The 16669-nt window shown below is 41.4% G+C and overlaps 1 protein-coding gene across 7 annotated transcripts in view; it reads right to left on the bottom strand.

Annotated features, from left to right (window-relative positions):
• The window catches only part of LOC129695453 (paralemmin-2-like), a 297376-nt gene extending 283894 nt beyond the window's left edge, over positions 1-13482 (bottom strand). For 2 of the 7 annotated variants that reach the window (XM_055632426.1, XM_055632427.1), the window contains exon 1: positions 12493-13482. In XM_055632426.1, the coding sequence (XP_055488401.1) occupies positions 12493-12546 (54 nt within the window). In that variant the 5' untranslated portion in view covers positions 12547-13482. Of the gene's footprint in view, positions 1-2934; positions 3065-12492 lie in introns of those variants that run through there. The other 5 variants (XM_055632422.1, XM_055632419.1, XM_055632421.1 and 2 more) reach the window with 4 other exon arrangements.
• Positions 13483-16669: the final 3187 nt, after the last annotated feature.

Genomic DNA, 16669 nt, shown 5'->3' with positions numbered 1-16669 from the left:
ACCCTGTCTCAGCTCTTGGGACTGTGGCAGTCCTAGTCTATATTGGGAGAGTTAAAATCCCCTAATCTTTACAACCTTATTAGTCTTGCAGCTGCCTGCAATATCCCGACATATTGGTTCATCTAATTTTCATTAACTATTTGGGGGCCTATAGTATACTCCCAATAAATTGATCGTCCCCTTTTTACTTCTCAGCTCTTTAGGTCTTTAAAACATGTAGATGTATTTTAATATTATTGCTAGGTGCCAGCAGAGGCAAAATGTTCTGAGTGTATAATTGGTGATTCCATTTGTACATATGTACCTTTGATTTGATCATATTATTGAGGGAGTGCAGCCCTTCAACATGGGTTAAGTTGATCCCTTGACAACATTATCATGATATCTAAAGTTGTTATAGGTCTGACCTTTTTCCATGTATCAATTGAAATTACTTTTTCCAAACCCTTACATTGAAATACCAGTAAGAGTTTTAGTTTAGTTTAGAGATACAACATGGAAACAGACCCTTCGGCCCACGGAGTCAATGCCGGCCATCAATCACCCAACCATACTAGTTTTATGTTACCCCACTTTCTCATCCACTCCCAACACATTCGGGGCCATTTACAGAAGCCAGTTAACCCATAAACATGCACGTCCTTGGCATATGAAAGGAAACCAGAGCACCCGAAGCAAACACATGCAGTTACAGGGAGAATGTGCAAACTCCACACAGAGAGCATCCGAGGTCAGGATCGAACTAGGTGTCTGGTGCTGTGAGGCAGCAGCTCTACCAGTTGCATCATAGTTGAGGAGGCAATGTAATTTACTCTAATAAATCACAGGGATTTTATTAAGACGAATACCAACGCAGAAAAACAAATGAGCAATTATGTTTTTGGGAGATGGTTGGAGAAAGGTCATAAAACTGCTGCTTTTCTGGAAGCAGCCGGATTCTCATGCTTAACGTAACATTAACTCCCAGGTCAGAGCTGAACTGGACTAAAAATATTCCTACATTCCAATGGAGTGTTCCTGCAGAAAATCATTGCCCCGAGTAGCTGAGTTCTTAAAGACATGGGATCTCATGAATGCAAACTTTGCAAATGTCACACAGCTGACGCCTGAGGGTATTCGGGAAGAGTTTTACAGTCATCGTCCTCAACCCTCACTCCCGTTCACAGGCTGGCTGAAACCCAGCAGCTATTATTAGAGATTCCCAAAGGATCCTCCACCCAGGCAATCCTCAGTGGTTTGGGATAAATGAACCCAGCAAAGTAGCTGCCCGACCTTCTCATTATAATTGTTTGCGCAAACACCTTGACTTGGAAACTGAAATCAAGCTGTTCTACGCTTTTGTGAAAGGTTGTGGGAGGATTCTTCTGCGCCCAGTCCCTAACCAGCGGGGATAATTCCTGCTCATTTCCATTTTTATTTAAGACTTCTTCCCACATTGATCACTGCTCATAACTTCTCTTGTTGCTGACGGGGCCTAATATTTACATAGGAAATCTCAGTCATTTTACCTCAAATTATTTATCACCAAAAAACTCCAAGCCAGTTACAAATGCACAGTGACAGTTCAGCTGTCAGGGAACGAAAATTAATACCCTGTTTTGAACAGGAAAACTTATTTTTATGTAGAACTTTAATGTAACAAAGCAACTGCAAATACTTCATGGGAACAAAATTTGAATGTACCATGTCAGTCTTTAGGGTCAGATGATCATTGCCTTCGTCAAAGAAGGGTTTATTTTAGTTATGTTTTAAATAAGTGAGGTGTAGGAGGCAGATAGGCTTTTGGAGGGAATTTCAGTTTTGCAACCAAGTAGCTGAAGACACAACTGTAAAGAGTGGAGGAATGAAAAGCAGAATGAAGGAGAAACCAGAATCGGAAGAGAGCATAGATCTTAAAGCACAGGAACATCTCATTGGTAGCAGAATTTCAATTTGCCTTTGTACTGACTATTGATCCCCTTTATCCTGCCTCACAGACTACAGACCTTACCAAATTGCTCAAACAAAGGCATGTTTGAGTATTAAGGTAAGAGCCCAAATTTCAACCAAAATACATAACTGCAATAGCACTGAAAAAGGAGAACTATTTAAAATTGGCGTAATACAGACCAAGGTAGAATTTATGCAGGATGGTTTTAACTACATGTTCCAAACAACAGTTTTATTTTAAGAATGCAGAACTATGAAATACTTTTCAGTAGGCCTCAAATTGTGCTCTTTGGTAACACCCCTATTTGAAAAGGGGCAGTAAATCAAAAATCAAATTTACATGTGTCACATGTAACAAAATTCATTTCCCAACACTACATATTCTTCTCATGATCGAAGAGGTCAAAGACAATCTGGAATTTCTAGCAAAAAAAGAATTGGCAAAGTATCCCTGTCTGTGTAATGCTGATTTTCTGTATGCAGGAAATTCAGTCCTCAAAGGGTTAAAACCCAGCAAAGGCTGAAGTTTAATCCAGCGCCTTTAGCAGGTTGGAGTGCTGTTTGTAAATGTCGTTCTGCTTTTAATCACACACAGCCACCGACTCAGAATCTGTGTGCTCACTGCAATCTTTATTTTAATGATCACTGGAGTTTCCTTGGGCTTAACTTGCAATTTAAGTTTTTTACAAAAAAGTTTGTCCATTTACCCAGAGGAAAGAAAATTACCATGAAACGGTGACTTCACAGACAGAACCAGCAGCAAAACTGGAACAGGGTTAAACATATCAGCGCACACTTATACCAAATGCACCATGCAGGAGCACAATTTAACACAATTGTTAGTAAAAGTTGTATTGACCTGTAGACCTGGGTGTAAACTGACCAGACGTCACTTTGGTCTGGTCTGTCACTTTCCAGCTGTGTCTCCTTTGACAAGACACATGCGCCGAGTGTCCCTATTAAGTTAAAAATCTGCCAGAGAAGCGATAAAGAGAATTGACTTACTACTATGGCTTGAAGTCTCTGTTTCTGCAGTTCATTCTCTGCCATCCTAGAGGAGGGACACAGAAGATTGTAGTCACCAAAGAGAACGTAGGAGAAGCACTCAGGTAAGTTGAAGAAAGGGGAGCAGACTAAGGTGGGGGGCAGGAGGTGAAGGAGATTTGGCTTGCAAGAGTTCTTCCTGCTAGACGTTACTGCCGGTAAGATGTACTGCAAACACTCATTTCAGTCACTAGACCAATGCTTTCTTCAACTGTAACGTGGGGGCATTTTCTCCACACTGCTGACACGAGCCTGGTATGTGCAGCGAGAAGGAGCTGAGCAGAGGGATAGCTGGCATGTCTATCATTTTTTTGCTTTGACGTGCTGCTAGCTGCTTGCTCCTCCTAGAGTAGGGTCATGGCAGAGGGGGCCTCAGCATGGGAATAGTGTGCAGTAATGACCCTCGTGTGGGTCATGTTAGTATATGTGCTGTTTATGTGGCAGGCAAGAGGTCGTGAATGTGTGTAATTGTGTACATTCATATTATGTGTTTGTGTGTATCTGTGTGGCTGTTGCCTATGTATGTGTCTATGTCTGTGTGTATGAGAGAAAGGGAAAGCAAAAGACCATTAGAAACGCCCATTCGGAATTGCACTAAAAATAGTCCAGACAGCCTTTTTGCTTTACTGCCATTTTTCCAGGTCTGCTGCCAACTTCCAGTTAAGTAGCAGAACTTACTCCATGTGTTTGGAAGCCAGTAGTTTCTTCCAAAACTCTGAGGTGACGAGCTCCTACTGTTGACATCGCATACCAGATTTCAAGAGCTTAAAGCAGTCTGTATCATTTTTCAATGTGTACTAGGATTCCATCGTAAAATATATTTAAAAGTTCTCAATGACTGCAATAGCAGACGAACCATGGGAAATGTGGGAAACTCATACAATCATTCAGCAGGGAAGGAGACCATTTGGGCCATCAGGTTCAATTGTTCCCCTCTCTCCTTTCCACAACTGTCTTTAAAATGTTTCCCTTTGAACTTTACATCTGCTTTCCTTTTGAAAGTCGCTACTGGGGCTCATTCTCTTACTCACTCAGTTCCCATGCCGACCTTTTAGCCCATCTATACTAGTGCCATTTGCCAGATTTGGTCCATATTCTTCCATACTTTGTCTAGTCAAGTGTTTGTCTAAATGTTTATTAAATGTGGTGATTGTCTGTGATAAATGCCTGTGTCAAGAAGCTACCATAGCGCATTCTTTTGTTTTTTGTACAAAAATCCAAAAATTCTGGTATGAAATATTTGATATTTTTTCAAAATTAATCAAAATAAAACTGATACCAAAACCAGAATGGATTATTTTTGGAATATCGGAAGGTAACCCTGAACTAAACGCGTTTCAGAAGAATTTATTCAATTACGGGCTAATAATGGGGAAAAAAGCTTATACTTAAATTCTGGAAAAATGCGCCCACACCAACAATAAAAATGTGGATATCAAATATGTTTGAAACATTACATCTGGAAGAGATGAGATTCCTCTTAGCAGGTAAAGCAGACCAATTCCAAAAGACGTGGTCTATGTTTCTGGACCTATTACAAGTATGAGGTGCAATAGTAATTTAATAAATAAATAAATAAATAAATGGTATCAGGACCTGGTAACGGGAGGTAAAACAACAAAAACAGACTTGGTTGGTAGTCCCCTTTCTGCGGAGTTTAATGTTATAATAGAGCGATTGTTCCTACTTTATTTTTCTTTCTTTTCTAGGGTCTACTTTCTTACTTTACTTCCTTCTCTAACTTCTTTTCTAAGGGGCTTTCTTTTCCCAACACTCTTGCACTTCATGACTCTTGCGCACTTTCTTTACTTTCCTTACTTCTATCTTTTTCTTAAAGCTCAAAAAAAATGAAGCGGTACAAAAAATGTATTAAGATATATGTTTTTGTGTAGTATTGTAATTTACTGTACTTCTAATAAAAAAAATTAAAAAAAATAAAAAAAATAAAAATGTGGTGATTGCATTTGACTCCATCACCTCCTCTGGCAGTAGTTCCAGATTTCAAACACTTTCTGTGTAAAAAAAATTACCACATATCTCCTTTTAAGCTCCTTCCTCTCACCTTAAACATATGCCTCTTGTTTTAGATACCTCTGCTATGGGAAACATTTCTGACTATTTATAGTACATATGCCCCTTATTATTTACATACCTCTGTTAGATCATCCCTCAGCCTCCTATGCTCCAGGAAAATACATCCAGCTTGTTCAATCTCTCTCAATGATAAAGCCCTCCAATCAAGGCAATTTCCTGATGGATCTCCCCTGCACTCTCTCTCCAACACAACCACATCCTTCCGGGAGTGTGATGGCCAGTAATGCACAAAATGCTCAACGTGCAGTCTTACCAGTGTTTTATAAATTTGCAACATAACATCCCAACTTTTATGTTCTATGACTCGACTTGTGAAAGAAAGCACGCAATGTACCTTCTTCATCACCTCCAACAGTGCAGCACTCCCTTAATAATAAACCTGAGCATCAGGCTAGAGATTTGTGCTCCATTGTTAGGGGATGAGACTTGAACCTGCATCCTTCTTGTCAGAGGTGAATGTGAGCCTTAAGGCATGAGATTGAGAGTGCAGTGCAATCGTATAGTGGAAAGGACAGCAGGCAACCTTGGAAAGGACACAAAGTGCTGGAGTAACTCAGCGAGTCAGGCAGCATCTCTGGAGGACGTGGATATGTGACATTTTGGATCGGGACCCTTCTTCAGTGTAAGCTACTCCAACACTTTGTGCCCTTTTGTGCAAACCAGCATCTGCAGTTCCTTGTTTCTACAGGTAACCTTGGAATCTGTCACCAGAGCACATGACACATTATTTGTGGTTTTGAACAGCGTCTAGCCCCGGTTATTCCAGATGCACAAATACAGATTGTTGCTGGATTCATCAGGAAGTTTTCACTCAGGATTTGCCTGGAATGTAAACCCTTCTTACTATGTTGCACAGCTTTGAGCTTCTACACTGCCCGCTCCACAGCTAAGCTGCTGAACATTACATGAATACGTCTTATTCCAATGAATCTTTCAGCAATTCTATTAATAGATCTTAATGCCCATTTGGACTTGGCTGAGTTGTGTTGCGTTTCCACAGAGCTGGGGTGGGTGGAACCAAGAATGGAGGAAGGGTTTCTATCACTACTATGATCAAACAATTCTAAATTTGGTTTCCCCAACAGCAGATAAATATTTATTCTCTGCACATCACAACCTCTCCAAAGTAACTGAAGTTCTTTAACCATCATAACATGAATAAATGACGCAAGACGAGCCAGTGTGGAGCTCAGAAAACTTGCCACCGTCATCAACATTACATTGATGACCCCAGCATTTCCACTCCCCTAACTCACTATAACCATCCCTTATAATCTTGCAGCATTCCATTCACTCATGACCACCAACAAAATTATCATTGCCTAGGATAATGCAGTGGTGGTTTGTGAATGACCCTCATCTCATAGAGAGCAGACGTTAGCACTCAGATATAATCTCATACTTCGCTATGAACCACGACACCGCCAACAGAATATCAGGCCATTGTGGTCTGGAGGCTATTGATTGAATTTCCTCTGGAGGCCTTCTCTCTACAGCTTCCAGCCTGATAGTTCCCCAAGCCATGCATAGCCTATGTTTGCCTCCTTCCCAAACCACAAGCAGGACTCTGTTGTTTCAATTTGTTGTTTCAATTTGCTTTTGCCCCACTGTACATATTTCTTTCTACCTTGACTCCATCCTTTCTCTCCTGGCCTAGCCCCTTCCCATTTACATTTGTGACATCTCTATCACGTTGGCAGTGTCCAGTTACCTGGTTCATCTTCATCCACAGTTATCCAATTTTTCTATAACGCTATCCTACATCAAAATGCCCTGATGGATCCCCGTTTCATCTTTGAACAGAGATCCAACTAGTTCACTCATTGAACATGTTAATATGATTAAATGATGCAAGGTGGGCCAGCACGGAGCTGAGAAAACTTGCCACCATGATCACTATCTGCTGACTACATTGACCACCCCAACTTTGCCATTCCCCTAACTCACTCTAACATACCTCCCTTTCAATCTCTCTATCTAGCTCTCTCTCTCCCTCTCTCCCTCACTCCCTCTCTCCCTCTCTCCCTCTCCCCATCCCTCCCCATGTGGCTTGCATTCACATTAAACAACTTATCTTTCAACTCCACTCACTCACGCTGGGTTAAAGGTGTAGCTATTGCGATTCATCTGTCTCTGTGAAATACGAGGAACAGTCTCTGTTGCAGTTCTACTGGTGACACCTTCCTCAAATCTCTCTCCAGTACATTGATGACTGTATAGGTGCTGTTTCTGCCATTCATGCAGAATTTGAAAGCTTCACATTTGCTGTCAGCTTTCATTCTGCTCTCCCCTCCACATCGTCTATCTCCTATTCTTTCATTTCCATTCTGAGCTTCCACCTCGGCAGATTAGTTGATGATCAATATCCTTTACAAATCCAGAGTCCTATAGCTATCTTGACTACTTCCTCTCACCCTGCATTCTGAAAGGACTCCCATTTCTTCCGCCCCTGCTCTGCTAATAAGATTTACCTCAAATATGTCTTTGAAATGTCTTCCTTCTTCCTGAAGCATGCTGCCCCACTACCATAGCAGAGCCCTCAATGCCATCTCCTCCATTTGCTGCACCTCTGCTAACACTTCCTCTCCTCTTGAGCGAACAAGGATAGAATTACCCAGGGCCTCACATTCCACCCCACCAGCTTCCACCTTCAGCGGATCATCTTATGCAATTTCCGCCACCTTTCACAAGCTTCCACACTTTGTGCTTCACCTTGGTTTTTTCAGGTGAAGGGGCGATTCACTTTAATTCTTCCAATCCATCTGACTGATCCCTGTCCCTTTCTGCAACTTCAAACTAACTTGCTTCTGTGCTCTCCTAATCTCGATGAAAGATTTTGACCTGTGACTACTCTCTCCACGGCTGCTGCTCAACCTGTTGAAAGTTATTACCATCTTCGGTTTTCAATTCAGATTACCTGCATCTGGAATTTTAAACGTTTTATTTTTGTGCTACTTCGATCACACAGTTGACATTTACTGGGATTTATTGCGTTATATATTCATGCCATGAAAATGTAGCTTTTAATCACTTTTCCATCTGGTAATCACTTTTCCAAGGAAAGGTTTAGTAAATGGTGGACATTCCTGTGTAGTAATGGAGGAATGTTGAACTGATGGAACACCAGACATTAAACTGAGGCCCTGTCTCCCCTCTCAGGTAGATATTAAAGATCTAATGGCACAATTTTGAAGAATAGCTGAGGAATTTGTTTGGCATCTTGGCCTTTATTTATCACTCATTCAATGCTGTTGAGACCTGTTATTTTTTTTAATTATTATGGCATGGCTGTATATGGCAACTTGGTGTGTCAATGTGCTTCCTACATCACAAAAATAATAATTATTTAAAAGCACTTCACTGCCAACAGAACATCTTGTAAAGAATGGGAAAGGCATCATACAAATCTATGCCATCGGGTCATTATGCCAAGTAACTCTTAATCCAGCACACACTTTGTTTTTGACACACTGTAATTCCACTAGGTGTGCATAACCTTGCACATCTAGTGGAATTCATTGCCACAAAAGGCTGTGGAGGCCAAGTCAATGGATATTTTTAAGGCAAAAATTGACAGATAACTGAATTGTAAGAATGTCAGGGGTTATGGGGAGGCAGATGAATGGGGTTGAGAGGGTAAGATAGATCAGCCATGATTGAAGGGTGGAGTAGACTTGATGGGCCAAATGGCCCAATTCTACCCCTGGAACTTATGACCAACCAGTTGATTATTTTACTAGCCATTTTTATAGGCTAAATCAAGACAATAGATTGAAGAAGAATGGGTTGTGCTTTTGCAGCTCCTCAAACACTTGTGATTTTACAAAGGAAGCATGTTGTTTCCAGATAAATTAACATTTTAGCTGTTTTGAACAAAATGGATTAAAATGAACTGACTTAATTCTGATGCAGTTTGAACTATTCCATCCTAGTTGAGTTATATTTAGTTTTCATCTTTTATACAAATGACTTGTTGGCTTTGTCCCTCTTTATCTCTGAAACCTCTTTTACCTCATGTGCAACCCTGTTTTCTGTGATTATACTACTGGAAGACATGCCCTCGGTTGGATACGCTGTATAAACCTCTTCACTTTTCCCTCCTCCTTGAAACTCCTCCTTCAGCTTCATTTGCATAAGCCTTTATAATTGCAAAATCATTCCAGGACTTTTCACAAAAGCATTATCAAATATAATTTGACATATTACAACCAAGAACCTTGGCTGAGTTTTTGTTCATCTGTAAAGTATGCATCACAACACAAAATGTGTTTGTCAATGCTCCTATGAAGAGCTGTGGGGCATTTTACCAAGCAGTAGACAATGCTTAAGTGAAAGGTTTTGTTACTTAGACAAAATCAGAAAGATTTACTATTCCAAAAGTTACAGAGGTACATGCCTGGCCCAACTAACCTGACATGGTCACTTTATGCATGTGTAAAGTCTTTTTTTTCCTTAGGTTGTCTCTCGGGATGTAGGGTGATTTGGTTCTATGCCAGTTTATTGTGCTTCTATATGTTTCTCAGACCTGAATTGTCCCCAGTAAACACCTGAAGGACATCCTCTGAAGTTCACCTCCAATGTCTGATTGTATATTGATGCTCGGAATCAATAGCTCTGAGCAGCTATATCCATTGAAATTCTCCTCTTAAAGATAACAGAACTCTGTAAACTCTGTAAGGAATTGCAGATGCTGGTTTAAACCGAAGAAAAAACCCAAAATGCTTGAGTAACTGAGCAGGCCATGCAGCATTTCTGGAGAGAAGGACTGGGTGACGAGGGTCTCGACCTAAAACATTACCCATTTCGTCTCTCCAGAGATGCTGCCTGTCCCGCTGAGTTACTCCAGCATTTTGTGGCTATCTTCACTGATATGGTCTTCAGATCACACTGGGCCTTCCAGGAAAATGACCTAGTTCTTGGCAGTTACATACATTGGGTCTCCTCCTATTTAACATTAATTTTGCAATCAATATATCTTGATCAATAATCCCGAGTCTGTCCACTCTCCCACTTGGTAGATTGCTGTGACCATCTTGTAATGTTAAACAAATTAATTAATAACAGAAATACCCCAGACAACACAAAAATGTTTGATGGATCATGTCAATTTGAATCATGCAAAGGCGAATTGTTATTAACAGCAAAGCTGATTTGCATTTAGTTGTCATCTCCAAGACATAAGGCTGCCTCACAGCAGTTAAGGTCAACCATGCGTTTTGATGAAATTTCTGCTGTAATGTAAGCATTGTAGCAACCGATTTGCAACGAGCAAATTCCCATCAACAGCGAGAACATCGACAGAAACAGGAACAGGAAAGGTGCCATGAAATACCTTTGGCAAATTGTTTAAAGAATTTCCCAAGGCATTTTAAACATACATTAAAAACCAAAGGGTAAGTAGGGAGAAGTAAAGGGGGCAAGGTTCTACATAAGTACTTTGCATCTGCATTCCCCAAGAAGAAGGACGTAATTGAGATCAATGTGGGCAATACGAATATGCATGGGGCTGTTTGGGATCAAGGAGGTGGCATTGAGTCTCTTGAAAAGCATTAGGTCAGATAAATCCCCAGGGCCTGATGGCATTTATCCCACATTATTGAGAGTGGCAAGAGAGGAGATTGTAGGGGCCTTGACGAAGATCTTTGTAAGACAATGTGGTCTGAAGGGATTGTTCCTATTTTGTTCTGTTCTGTGTTCTATGATATTGCGTGGTTCCAGGATCATGGGCAAGATATCACGAAAGATTTACCTTAACGAAATACAATCATGGGATTGTCTCTTTTCATTTGTGATGGAAGACAACATTTTTCCTTAACACGCTATATAAAAAGAAGTACGTCCGAAAGTGCAGGACTCTATATGTTCCGACATGGCAGAATTAAGATTTCATTGGGGCAGTGGAGTCACTAATATCTGTCTCAGAGGCAATTGTATCATTGGTTGAGGCACTGCTGATTCCTGGACCATGGTCTCTGCAAATTTTAGGAAAAGCCAAAAGCAGGGGCAACAAAGTTAGAGAGAGAGGAGACAAAGAAAACTAGTTTTGATCCTATTCCTGATTAATTTTCCCTTATGAGCTATTGGAAAGTAGTGTGTCGGGCAGTAAAGAGGGATTAAATTACCAGTCAACGTGGGATAGTGCATTATGTCCAACATTCAGCCAGCATACCCCAGCCCAGTTTTATTATTGTTATGTCCTTATATATAGAGTGTCATTTTTGAAAGTGTGTTGGGCGATGTGATTCACAGTACCCTATCCTTTTATCTTTTAAACATCTGGTTTGAATCCCAGCTACACATGGACCTTAAGGTGAAGAATGTCATGGTGATAGAAATTGTGCTAGTATTGAAATATTTGTGAGCTGTGGGTCACCACACACCATGAACCAGATTAAGGCAGCCCAGACTGATTCAATATTGTGCAGTTATTTGTCCTTAGTATGTATTTACATTACAAATACCCAATAAAGAAAGACATGCCACAGTTCCAGTGAACCAGGATCGATCCTGACCTTGGGCACTTTCTGTCTGGAGTTTGAATGTTCTCTTTGTGAAGCCCATGGTTTTCCTCCAGGTGCTCCAGATTCCTCCCTCCCACAATCCCAATGATATACTGGCATGTTAACTGGCTACTCTAAATTGCTCTTCAGAATAAGTTAATTGCAAAAGTAAAGGGGAGGTTGATGGGTGTTGATGAGAAAGAATAAGTTGCAGTGTTACAGGAAAGTAATGAGAGAGAGAATGAGACTGATATGATTGCTTCCCTGGGAGCTGATACGGGCCTTAGGACCAAATGGCCTCTTTCAGTGTGGAATGGAATACTTTATTGTCACATATGACAAGGCACAGTGAAATTGTATGCTTGCATACCCAATGTATAGAAATAGCGGTCACCTACGGCACAGAAAAAGTTATGATCATAATGTAAGATCTAACACCTTCCGTGACCCAAATATGGGCAAACATCCTTTACAGTTTGTTCAAGAAGGAACTGCAGATGATGAAGAAGGATTTTGGCCCGAAACGTTTCCTATTTCCTTCGCTCCATAGATGCTGCTGCACCCGCTGAGTTTCTCCAGCATTTTGTGTATCCTTTACAGTTTTACCTTCTGAAGTGTCATTGTTATGATATGCAGCAGGCTTTTTGGACACAACAAAATCACTAGTTTTCCATGAAATTGTGGCATGCAATCTTTTCCCTCCATCTGTTTCTAAGCTAGTCCTTCGGGGTTCGATGATGGCTTGTTTCTGAGGTGACTGAACGCAAAAGCACAGATGGGCAAGGTGGTGGCTGATGGGATGGGACGTTGGGTATGTTGTGAGATGGTTATATTCGATGATATCTCATTATCCTGTTGTGACAAGACACCACCGGCATTAGAAAGCACTAACTCTTCTGTTTCTCAGATAAAATCGCAAACCTACCTGCAATAGTGGTAGTGGCGGCAATAGAGGTGGCAATAGTTCAAAGGAAAGCATCGGAGTTCTTCCCGGATTCGAGGTCAGTATTTACGCCTCAAGCAAGCATAATTAGAACAGATTTTCTGCTGCTTGTGAGTGCTTGCTGTGTATAAACTGAGCGAATATGCTTCAAAGTAAAATGTACTTCGGTATTTTGTAGCACGCTTTGGCAGCTTCTGAAAGAGATGCAAAAGGAACTGTATAAATGTAAACCTACTTTCTTCAATACAAAACTTTGTTCCAAGCATATTTCGGTGAGAATTAGACAAACTGGCAACATGCTTTATAAGTTATTGGTGGGTCAGTTTACGAGCTAGCTGTGTGGCTATAAACTCAATTTCTTGAACAGTAGGGTAAATAGTGCAACCCCCACCGGGAAGGTCATTACACTCCTCTATTGCTGCTGGAATTGACACTCTGTCTTGTTGTCATTCCTCTGCGCAGGAATTACATTGCCTTATAAGGAAAAGCTTGTGTGGATTGTTGGTCAGCCTAAAGTATTTCACAACACTGTGGTGCCCCTGGGAATTCATTACATGCTCCTGGTAAAGATGTATCACATTTTAAGGAATTCTCGTGCTGAAACAATTTCAGCTTTGTAGCTCCGAGCATTAGACTGTGACAGCCCAGTCCACAAAAGCCAGACTTTCCTTTAGTTCTTTGATTTTGCCCATGGAGTTATTAGGGATCCCTACAGTGTCAAGGCTGTCGTGAAACCTTTCAATAGGAGTAAGCAAGTTATCCTCCCTGACTTCCTCTAACTTACAATTCGATCAGGTCTGATCTGTATCGAAACTCCATCTATTCAGCTTGGTTCTGTACTCTTAAGATCCCTGCTGGACAAATAACAACCAGTCTCATCTGTAACATTTTGATTTGCTTCCCGAAATTACCCCTGCCCAGTAGAGACTTTACTACTTTTCGGAGAGAGGCTTCCCATATATCTACTACTACATATACTATATATATGTTGACTACATATCAATCTATCCATAAATTTTAGTCAGACAGGGTCGATCTCTAAATTTAAAAACGATATCCCGCTAAGTTTCTCTAGCATTTTTGTCTACTGCTACATAGATGCTGCCTCACCCGCTTTTTTGTCTACGCTCCATAGATGCTGTCTCACCCGCTGAGTTTTTCCAGCATTTTTGTCTACCTTCGATTTTCCAGCATCTGCAGTTCCTTCTTAAACAAACATCTCATTTTATCTGCTCACTCCCACCAGAACAAATATTTAAATTACTAAATTTAATCAGTTTTATTTCCTCTCACACACCCCTCTCCCCATCTTCTACTGAACAGAATACCAACTTTCACTAAATTATAGTGAATACACACACCCTTTCTGTACAACATAGCCTATCCTTTACACCTTGGGCGTCAATCAGAAGACACTAGTCCTGCCTTCACACTTGGGTTTGCTGTAAAATATTTCACGTATCACAAAAGATGAGTTGCTTTTAATGGGCAAGCTGATATTTATCTCCGGAGTAATATTTCCAAATTTCGCCCGCATCACGCCACTGTGTGGATGGCTGGCTGCCTGCCTCTTTATAAGAGCATGCTATGAACAAATTGACTGCAGTATTCCCGACATTGCAACAGTGACTACACTGCATTATCGGCTGTAAGGAGCTGCAAATTATTTTGAAGTTGAAGTGCAGGCTTTTATTTCTGACCCCTCATATCATTCAGACCTCAGCAGATGAGCACATCACATTGTTCTTCAAGCCTATTCCACTCTTGGATGGCGTGGGAGATTGCAACCTTCACATGGCCTGCCCTGTGTCGACAAATGCAATCAACCTGGCATGCACAATCAAAAAGATCAAATAGAACAAGTTGTCCTACAACTTTAGGCTGTGCACTCCATACACAAGAAGAAGGTACTCTTTGATACAATTGTGGGTGATCTTCTACTGTGATTGCAATTCCCTACCTGGCCGCCACATCCATTAATTCTCTGAGCTTCCAGTACAGTTTCAGTACCTGAACATGCACAACAACCTAGTGTAATAACATTTCAAATGTTCACAATTCTTTGTGTGAAGACATTTCTCCTGATCCCAGTCCCAAATGTCCAACTTCTTATCCCAACCGTTCTCCTGAGATCTAAACCCTTCAGCCAAGGGGAACAGGCTATCCTTTCACTCTCCTTACAATCTAACGTTGCAAGTAGATCACCTTTCACTGCTCTGCTCTCCAGAGAATTTAAGCCCTCACATTTAGTCGTGAGGGGCAGTAGCAGGCAGTTGTGAATCAGGACAGGGTTGATGGCTTATTGGCCATCAATGAGCTGTTGCATTCCTTCCTTTGGATGGCTACTCACAAAACTTGGAGCTGACGGCCTTTCACTACGCTGCCCTTTCATGTCAGTCAACGAAGAAGTAAAGCAAATGGACAAGGTTGCTCTTTAAAAGGCTGCCATCCACACCATTACAACACAAAGTGGACCTAGTTGCTGATAAATTGTTCGGCTCTCCAAGCCTGTGAAGGGAGAGAAGAAGCTGGTGGCTAATCCTGGCAAAAGAAGGGACACTGCACAATGTCTGTAGAGTAATGGAGTCTAGGTCTATGGCCCCCTGTAAGGACTAACGCTGATGTTATGTCTCATGAAGCTCAGCATGAGAGTGTATCATTTATTTGGCAATATTCCGCATCACTAAACGTGAACCATTTATCTTAGATGAACCCAGTTTCCATGATTATTGGCAAACTGCACAATGTTAAAATCAAGTGCATGAATGTGCACTGAAGCTGCAAAGTGCCAAGAAGGATTGCCAGTGACATTAGATGGATTACATTCATCACAAATGATGGAAATTGAACTGGGGCTGATCCCACATTGATTGTAGCAAGGAGACACAAGAGGCCCAGGCAATGCTCCTGGAATTGCTGAAGCCTAAGGCACAACAGGTCTTATATTCTGCAATGAGAAAGTTACTAACTCGTGTTACACTGCTTTGCATTGTTGCTCATAGATATTTTACTGACTATTTTAATTAACGTAGGTGCACATATTGTTAACAGACTTTACATTATAGACTGTATATTATACTAGACTAAGTCCCAGCATCATACAGGAGGACTGGTCCTCCAACGCAATATTCCACCTATCCACCAATTCCAATATTGGTGGCCTGTGTTGGAGGGCTTTCTGGAGCGCTTGTATGGGTGTTGTGGGCTGAAGGAACTGGTTTCCAGAGGGCTTGTATGGACATTGTGGGGCGAATGGATTCTTGGGTTGGTGGCTCAGTCACTCAAGCCTGTTGTGCTGGCAGCTCACTCACTCATGGCTGGTGGGCTGGCAGTTGACTCACGGCTATTCCTTGAAATTCCTTTTCAAGCAGGGTGCAAGGCCACCAAATTCAAGTGCAGTTTCATACCATTTCAAGCAGGGTGCAAGGCCACTAAAGACAGCGAGTCATGACCCCTCTCTCTCTCTCCTCCATCTTGCAGAGACTGGGCCACGCCCATAACTTCTGGGTTTTATAGTCCCTCCCCCTCCCACCAGAAGGGGCGTGGCCTTCATGGCATGATTGACAGGAGAGAGAATCTCAACATTTTTTTAAACACTAATAACTCTTTTATTTTCCATCGATGGGAAAAATCCTCGACACCTGATGAGCAGAGGGGGACTCTGAGTATGATGGCCAAAACTCACAGCCGTACATGGTAGCGTTTTTTCTAAAATCAATATAAAGCGCAAACAGGGAGTGGTGAAGATTAGACTTTTAATCACATAGAAGGCAAGGCAACTTTAATTAGGCAAGGCAACTTTAATTAGGTAGGGCAACTTTAATTAGGCAAGGAAACTTTAATTAGGCAACAGTTTTTGCATTTCCGAACCAAAGGCAATGCAGCTTTAGCAATTCCAAACCAAAGGCAACACAGCTTTAGCATTTCCAAACCAATGGCAACACAGCTTTAGCATTTCTAAACTATATTTTCAAACCACATTAAGGGCACTGACAGGTCAGTAAAACCACTCACAGTTTAGTAGGCATGTGTTCAGTGTTATTCACAGCTCAGACTGAGAGACTGTGACCTTCTCGCTCCCCCATATTGCAGAGACTGAGTGAGGCATTCAACACTTCTGGGTTTTATAGTCCCTCCAGAAGGGGCGTGGCCTTCAGGA

Source organism: Leucoraja erinacea, chromosome 3, assembly GCF_028641065.1.
Source record: "Leucoraja erinacea ecotype New England chromosome 3, Leri_hhj_1, whole genome shotgun sequence".
Taxonomy (NCBI): domain Eukaryota; kingdom Metazoa; phylum Chordata; class Chondrichthyes; order Rajiformes; family Rajidae; genus Leucoraja; species Leucoraja erinaceus.
Note: the sequence above shows the minus strand (reverse complement) of the source record. Positions and strands in the feature narration are given on the sequence as shown.